Here is an 8,823-nt window from a genome sequence, read left to right as displayed (position 1 = left end):
AATGAAGATTTCAAAATTAAAATATTAACTTTTCAATATATGTTCAATGCAAATATCAAAATGTAAGTATACATTTTCATATGACGTATAGTTTAATTTCAACGATATATATATATATGTATATATATTAACATAAAAACCTATTAAAATAAAATTATTTCTTCATATGGTCTTATAATCATTGTATCTTAATATAGAAAAAAATTTAAACCTTGATCATAAAAGTTTATGTGAGACTTTTAACCGTTTTAGTAATTTATAATCATTTTGAAAAATTTAAAATACAACATATATAAAAAAATCTAGATTTTTATTATATGATTAATGTAATTATGTCATTTATTTTAATAATAAAGAAATAAACAAAAATGATAAAAAAGTATACAAATTGTTATCAAATCTTAATTGTTTAAAATCATTAATTGTTATATATATATTTTAATCACATTAGGTAATTCCGTAGGTTTTATTTAAGGAAAGTCTGCGAAACAATAAAGATTTGATATATGCGACCAACTATAGCTTGCGAAATATTATTTTGCTAGAGAGTATAATTTTTAGGCTATAGTTTATATAAGGTGCTCTAGAATTCTTTGAAATAAGATTTAGAAGGCATACACAAGTGCCACATAGGATGAAGATTTTTTTTAATTTTTACAAAATTCAGGTTATAGCTTTTTAAAAGATCCTTAATTAATATATAAGGGATTTGTATTTGAAAAACTCAAAAAAACTAATTATATAACGAGTATACAAGTGATAAACAACCCTATTAGATTTTGTACTAAAATTAAGACATTTTAATATCTAAATTTTATTTTATTAATTTTAATAGCCAAATTAATATAGATCGATTATATACAATCAAATCACATGACCTGCATCTCTTATATTAATATGTCCTGTATGTTTACCTGTAAGCTAATGTTTAATCAGTACATTAAAAAAACATTAACATATACCAGTTTTGTAATGATTATCTTTGTTGATATTAGTCCCACTCATTTAATACATAAATTATATTCTTTTGAAAACATGTAGTCCATTCATTTTTAAATTTTAAGCAGCGTCCCCAAAAGCAACACAGTTTATAGATATCATAAAACCAAATATAAATTTTTACAATTAAAAATATACATTATCAAGTATATTATATTTATTACTAGGATTCGTCCCTCCTATGGGCGGAATATAATTTAGGTGTGATATATATATAAGTATACTATATGTGAATGTGTTATCTTCTTGTTAGGTCTATGTTTATTTGTTGCACTGAGTTGATGTTTGTGTAGGACAGATTTTGCATGGACAATATGAATATGCTGGTTACGTTGCTTACGTATGAGGTTGAGCTTCTTTTTTTCATTGGTCTTAGTTGGTATTTAGTAACCTTATTTGTTGGCTGAGTTACGGATGCGTGAAAATGGTTTTCGTCAATTTCTAGTGTTTTTTTTTGAAAAAATACCCAATCAATTTCTAGTGTTATTCTGTTTATAAAGATTTTGTGGAAAAAAAAGATTTTATGGGCCTAAGTTAAAATTTAGAATGTAGTTGAAGAATAATTCCTCATCAATATCATCAGGTTTAACAGAGTTTTTTTTTTTTGTTGTAGATGAAACTTATTGATGTAACTTTTTTTTCAAAAAAAAAAAAACTTATTGATGTAACTCTTAGCTTGCTCTTTTAATAGGCCAGTTATAAGTAAAATGCCTAGTCTGGGGAGAAAATTAAAGACGTTTAGGGAAGAGAATACTCAATGTATATTTTATTAAGTTAGTCTCATTGAGAAAGCTAAAATGTATTACATTGACATTCCCCAATTTCTTTGTTTGAATAATAATTAGTGGTTTTTGTCATGTCTTTAAAATCTTGGTACGTTGTTTCCGTTTTATGCGTGTATAAGGTGATTGTTTGTTTGCATTTTTATAACCCCTTATGTAAACAAATTCAACTTGATATGTATATTATATAGTAGAAGGAATAGAGAAAATATTATATAGTAGTAGTTATTTTGGTGGATGTGTGTTTGAGCAAATTGTTGATTTGCATTTCGTATAACCACCAAAGCTTGCTAAACGACATCTTTAGAAAATATGGCTACATAGAATAAATGGTCGTATTTTCTTATTTAAGTCTGATAGTTGCAAACTGTGATTAAACGACTATGGGTCCGATTAGTAACGACTGTATCTTTAAAATTTTTGCTGTAGAAAAAAAATGTGTATACTTTTTGTTGTGACTTTAGATTTTAGTGCTGTAAAATTTTATGGAAAGCACTAAAAAATTGCTTTGGATATTTGGCTCTGCAGAGCACTTGTACAGCTGTAGGTTATTTCAAGAACTGTGGTTTCAAAAAAAAAATTAAAACTTGATTGCTCTGAATTTAGTGCTGTATAAATAAATAGGGCTGTGGACAGCACCTACAGCAACTACCAATCACCTCCTATATTAGTGATAGTTGCTACTGGAGCTGTGATTTTTTGCTTTCAGTTTTAAGACGTAGATTATGTAGCTTTAGCTTTAGATTTTATTGATGCATAATTATTTCAAATATTTAAAAGCACTAAACATAAAGTTGTAAAAAAGTTGTATTTTTTAAAGATTTTAGTTACAGATTTTCTTAAGAAAGCTTGATTTCTTTGATTTGTTGTAGAGAGAATTGTGGCTGTATAGAGCACTCACAACCATCACCACCACTATATATGTTCTAGTGAAATTTAAACTAATTTTATGGTATTGGAAAATAAAATATTCATCCAGCATATGAATACAATTTTCTTTCATTCCTGCATCATTGTTTTTAAAATGATTTTAAAAGAAAATGAAATTTCAATATATTATAAGAATGTATTAGCTTTTTATATCAGAGTATTTTGTAAGATTTTGTAACAATTAGATATAATGTTCCGACATTTTAGAAAGAGAGATATATATACTGGCTAGACATCTCATTTAAGTTTCGATGATCTATTAAAAAGTTAAAAGTGGATTGCTTTTGTTACAATGAAGCTATAATGTGGTAAAGACCAAGCATATACTGTCAAACATAATCATATTTTTTTCTGGCTGAGATACAATTAATTAGAACAAAAGCAAGTTTACCCACCACAAAAAGGTCAAGTTTAAAAGAAGAGAGCTGATTTTGTTCCTTCCGGTGAATCTTCCAGCTCACGGATTAGGTCAAGTGCGAACTCTGTCTTGTTCTCGTTTTCAGGGATAATGTGACCGTACTCTGAGAAGAACCGAGGGAGATCTGTCAGTGAGCCGCTGTAAACTGTGTTCCCTCTAGACAGGAAGAGTAACTTGTCTAGCAAGCCTAAGATTTTGTAGCTCGGCTGATGTATAGACATAATAACTATGCTACACCACTCTTTGCAATTCTCTGGAGCACTTTCACAACCATGTAAGCACTTGTAGAGTCAAGCCCCGAGGTTGGCTCATCGAGGAAGAGAACAATCGGGTCATGTATTATGTCGCTCCCTATCGAGACACTTCTTCTTTCTCCTCCCGACACTCCTCTATGTCCCTCATCACCAATCACGGTCGTGGCTGCGTTCCTAAGACCGAGCTGGTCAATCAAAGCTTGTGCACGTGCTTGCTTCTTCTTTTTAGAGAGGGAGCTTGGAAGCCTGAACTCGGCGGAGAACATCAAAGTTTCTTCCACGGTGAGCATCGGGAAGAGAAGGTCGTCTTGCATCACGTAAGCTGATATGACTTATTGAAGGCTGGATTCAAGAACTTCCCCGTTTAGAATGATGGAACCGTGTAGGCTCTCTTTTGCGATACGGTCGGCTAATGCATCGATGAGTGTTGATTTTCCCGACCCGCTTGCTCCAAGAAAGGCCATTCATCTCTCCTTCTTTGGCTTCGCAGGAGATACCATTGAGGAGCATCTTGGTGTTCATCTCCATATCATCACCATCGGAGCTCCCGCAACAGGAAAGTGGGTTAACTTCTTCTTGATCTTCACGCTGTAAGTCAAGTCTTTGAAGGAGAAGGAATGGAATGACTCTTGCCGTTCTGCTCATCTTCCATACTCGTGAGAAGCTCTGCAAGTGTGACAGACACTATAGGTGTGTTTCTGTGACAGACACTATAGGTCATGCTGTTGTTGGCCCGTCTGGCCGGAGATAGTTTGTCGAGCAAACCAGACATCACGTGAATTGTGATAGATATAGGACTTTATAGATTGTTTGGATGGGAATAATGAGATAGGAACTTGTCAATTTGTTTGGTGATCTTTAAATATCTAACTCTATCTTTTAGATCATCCACTTCAGTAAATTCCAAGCTGCAATAATATTAACACCGATAAGAATGAATTATATATTCTTCATAAACTTAATAGATCAAAGTAAGTAATTTGAACTGTCATTTCTATTTACATACCCGTGCCCCTTTTTATTGACTGTAGTGGAAACGTCATTTTTGTAGCCATCCTGAGTTTTAGAGATAAAACAGGCAAAAGTTAGTTTTAAACCATCTGTAATATTTTCTTGACAAATTTTAACTTGACTACCTAAGAAAAGCCAACCTGCGATCTGTAATCTCATTGACCACCTATAAGAACAGTAGAATATTGAGGAATTAGTTAGATTGAAGAAGCTTGAAACAAACAAACGAAAGGTGTGTGTATGTCTGTCTGTATCTTGTGTCTGAAATTTCAGTACTTACCTGATTAGCTAGATCTGTAGTTTTTCAAACTTCGTCTTTGTCAAATGTTTCATCAATTGCCTATGACATCATCTCTATCTATAAACACACAACACACACGACACAACCAATCCTCTCATGATTTTAGAGTATTATGAAGTTAGGAATGAGTACATATTTGTGTACTGTACAGCTGTGCATACAACTTTTGTCAATCCTTGATCACTTTAGCAGTTTAGCTTGTTTTGTGGGTGACATTAGATGAAAAATGTGAAGACAGCGCAAGATTGATCAAAAAGATGTTTAAGGACCATCAAAGTAGTAAATGAAGCAAAGTGCGATCATTACCTTGTTCATTGCAACTGTAGTTGTGCTTGTAAGGTTTAAGACGCCTCCTCCTCCTCTGTTTTTTTCATCCCATGTTTCTTCATATACATTAAGAAAGTTATACTCTCCTCTCATTGAAACCTCAGGTAAACATCTTCGGAGACGCGTTTAGCTTTCTGGAACCTTGTCGAGACAAAAACTTGAAAATGGGCTAGATGCAATGTGAGGCCAATTCAAAGAGATACAACTCCAAGTCATGGACTTTCAAGCTATGTTACAGACAATACATCCTAAATGTTAAATTCTATAACTTCAGTCACTTTTAATATCTGTGAATCTCACAGGTTTGATCCCTAACGAAATCAGAGACTTGTTAGATCTTTCCAGTGTTGGCAAATCTTGTGGCTGAATGTATCTCTGAGACAAATCTCTTCAGTAAACTTCCGGAGGAATGGAGAGACTTCATGCGTAGCCGTCGTCATGCGTAGCCGTCGTCATGCGTCGCCTTCGCAGGAACGGAGAGACGATATGCAAATCGTCGATCAAGCAATTAGGGTTAGAGGGTTCATTCAACCGTCTCGGGCCAAACAGAACAACATACCAGAGCCCAACACACGATAAATGTTGAAAGCCCATCAAAACTCAGCATTTAAATGAAACGATGAGTTTCATTACTGAGTGACACGTGTCGGCCTGGGAGAGCTCGACTTATCTATGTGGCAGATAAGGTGGCTTCACCAGGAATGAGCAAACTATACTTTATAATAATATATATATATATATATATATATATATAGATAGATATTTGAAAACTAAATAAACCATGTTATCCAAACATTCAATTAGGCCTGGGCAAAAGGTCTGAACCCGATTACCCGAACCGAACCCAGTCCGTTTAAGGTGGTATGTGTCGGGACCGGATCTGTCAAAAAAACCGAATAGGCCTGAATATTTGCTACTTTCGGGTGTCGGGTCGGATCGGATAAAACCCGAGAGACCGAATGGTTACACCTGAAACCCGCCCCTCATTAACCCTAATCCCCTTTTTTCCCAACCGTATCCAGAGTTGATTTTCTCTTAATCTTCATGGAGAGAATCAATGAAACCTTTCCTAAATCTCGGTCTCCCAAGTTATCCTCACCAAAATTATTTTCTAAGTCTGATTATCGGATATCTCCAACGGTTTTCGCACCTCCTATCCGATTCTCTTCCTCGATTTGAAACCAAAACCCTAAGTCTAAGATCCTATAAATACTTCTGCTATCATCATCGTCTCCTCCATCACATAAATCAAGTAATCAAGCAAAGGTACTCCTCCTTTTACAGAGTACTCGATGCTTGTTTCAATTTGTTTTTTCTTGCTTTCGGGTTTTTGGGTTTTGATTCAATTTTTAAGATAGGAAAGCTTCTGTTTTGTTTCGTATTAATCAAGCATCACGATTCACGAGTAATCATAGGTTCTTTTACATGAACTTGCTGACTTGTGAAATGAAAACATATCGTGCATGTTGATGTTTGTTGCAAGGAAGTCTTATGTTTTGGGTTTGTTGTACGAGTAATCATAGGTTATTTTTTCATGAACTTACGGTTTGTTTCGTATTAATCAAGGTTCACGAGTAAACTAATAACTGAATCATTTCTTTTGATGTCACTGATGGTAATTTTTTTTCTCATTCTCTTGCAGATGGTTTCCTCATCCACCAAAATCCCACACACTGTCGAAGAAACCATGGACGTTGACATTCAAGTTGAAGGAGAAGAGTGCCAGCGAACTCAAAACCGAGGGAAGGCCATTGCTGTTGATGCAACTTCTGGTGTCTCTTCTCAGTCAAAGAAGGTGATGAAAGTCGTTGTGCCAAGGTCTGGTGTCTGGAAGCATTTCACTCGAACCAAAGAAAGTCGTGACAGATGCATCTGCCACAATTGTCAGAAGATCTTCTCATGCGCTACCAAATCAGGAACATCAAACCTTCAGAAGCATCTGTCCATCTGCAAAGAGTACCAAGCTTGGTTAACCAGTCAAGGTATGAATCAGATGGAGATCAACACTGATGGCAATCTGAAGTCATCAGAAGTTGCAGAGTCTGTTTTCAGAGAGGCATCAAATGAGTTGATTGTGCTAGGAGAACTGCCTCTTTCATTTATTGAAAGCAGTGCTTGGAAACACTTCTGCAGAAAGGTAATCCATTTAATAAACCCTTACCTATTTTTTTTATCTTCTTTTTACATGAAAAATTACTAATACGTTTGTTATTTACACTTGCAAGGTAAACCTCTACAAGCCACACTCGAGAAGGACTGCCACCAGAGACATCGTTGAGATGTATGTGAGGAAGAAAGCAACTTTGAAAAATATGTTTCGCACAACCAAACAAAGAGTGTCATTTACAACTGACATTTGGGTTTTACAGGTCACAGGTAACTTCTTTACAGCTTTTTTTCTTTGTTTTATTTATGCTATACTTTGTTCTATCATAGAATGTCAGTTTTTTAAATTTCTAAAGTCATTTTAAAAAAAAATTCTAACAAAGAATGTCACTTAGAACTTCTATGCATCTGATATATTTATAAAGTTTTTTTTTTCAATTTCTAAAGCCTCACTTTGTTTGTTTAATTTGTAACAGGTGCAAGTTACATGGTGATAACTGCCAACTTCGTGGACGCAACTTGACAGCTGAAGAAGCTTATCATAGGCTTCAAGTATGTGATGGACCACAAGGGTCAGACCATCGCAACTGTGCTCTTGGAGTGTCTAGCTGAATGGGGCATTGAGAAGGTATTTTGCATTACAGTAGACAATGCAACTGCTAAAACTTCTGCCATTAGGAGATTCCATAGGGATTTTAGTGATGTTTCCCCTGAGGCTTTAGTTCTAGATGGGAATTTCTTGCACATGAGGTGATGTGCTCACATCATCAATTTAATTGCTAAGGAGGGTTTGACCGAGGTAGGAGAAAATGTGTTAGCCATTAGGAACACTATTCAGTATGTTCGTTCTTCAACACCTAGGCTTAATGCATTTGATCTTAGAGTCACAACTGGGAGAATGAGTCGAGGTAGCTTACCTATGGATATTAAGACTAGATGGAATTCAACCTTCCTTATGCTGTCTAGGGATCTTCAGTTTAGAACTGCATTTGATAGGATGGAGGCAGAAGATAGGTTGTATAATGATTATATTTTGGAGATGGAAAATGGGGTTAAGAGGTGTGGACCACCTTCTTTGAGAGACTGGAGTGCTGTTGAGAAGCTCAAGAGGTTTCTGATAATCTTTTACAACAGCACTCTGGTTGTTTCTGCGTCATCGACGGTGAATTCTTCCAAGTGCTACGGTGAGATAGTGACCATAGAAAGAAACCTCACTACACTGGCCAACAGCTTCGATCCTGAGTTGAAGGTGAAAGCGTCGGAGATGTTGCAGAAGTTTCTCAAGTACTGGGATGGTATCAAGAGTGTCAACAGGATGCTGATCTTAGACACGGTTTTCGATCCAAGGAAGAAGATGCAATTTGCAAAGTTGTGCTTTGAGAAGCTCTATGAGAAGGAGAGCTTAGAGTCTAAAGTAATGATGAAATCTGTTGGTGATCTTCTTAGGTATATGTTTTATAATCATGTATTTTAATCTTGTGAACCTCAATAACAATGCCTCCAAAACTTGTATAAATATTTTATTTATGTTTATCTTCTTAGGGCTATGTTCAAGGAGTACAACACTGTGGGAACCAAAATTCGCACTGTCGATTTCCGTTTAAATTAGGAAAGTAGGAGAACCCTAATTTTTCAGAGGTCCCGGATATCTGCTAATACCATACGCCAATCAATCAGAACACGAAACGAGAACAG

General features: G+C 35.1%; 1 protein-coding gene and 1 long non-coding RNA gene across 4 annotated transcripts; one reads left to right on the top strand and one right to left on the bottom strand.

The window, feature by feature from the left end:
- Positions 1 to 3,933: 3,933 nt before the first annotated feature.
- On the bottom strand, positions 3,934 to 5,221 carry LOC106299968. 3 transcript variants are annotated; one of them, XR_001261938.1, is made up of 5 exons: positions 5,002 to 5,221; positions 4,675 to 4,752; positions 4,520 to 4,560; positions 4,390 to 4,439; positions 3,934 to 4,291 (listed from the first exon to the last, which is right to left on the bottom strand). It is a non-coding gene; the product is annotated as an uncharacterized LOC106299968 (long non-coding RNA). The 3 variants fall into 3 exon arrangements; XR_001261939.1 differs by having other exon boundaries at positions 4,535 to 4,560; XR_001261937.1 differs by having other exon boundaries at positions 4,535 to 4,560; positions 4,675 to 5,133.
- A 1,488-nt stretch (positions 5,222 to 6,709) lies between these two features.
- Positions 6,710 to 8,602, top strand: LOC106298016 (zinc finger BED domain-containing protein RICESLEEPER 2-like). Its single transcript, XM_013734122.1, has 6 exons — positions 6,710 to 7,159; positions 7,248 to 7,303; positions 7,392 to 7,398; positions 7,605 to 7,610; positions 7,655 to 7,878; positions 7,990 to 8,602. The coding sequence occupies exons 1-6, from the start codon at positions 6,710 to 6,712 to the stop codon at positions 8,600 to 8,602; spliced, it is 1,356 nt and encodes a 451-aa protein (XP_013589576.1).
- The last annotated feature ends 221 nt before the right edge of the window (positions 8,603 to 8,823 follow it).

The sequence above is a fragment of the Brassica oleracea genome, chromosome C6 (genome assembly GCF_000695525.1).
Source record: "Brassica oleracea var. oleracea cultivar TO1000 chromosome C6, BOL, whole genome shotgun sequence".
Lineage (NCBI taxonomy): Eukaryota > Viridiplantae > Streptophyta > Magnoliopsida > Brassicales > Brassicaceae > Brassica > Brassica oleracea.
The sequence above is the reverse complement of the archived record's forward strand: the minus strand, read 5'-3'. Positions and strand labels throughout refer to the sequence as shown.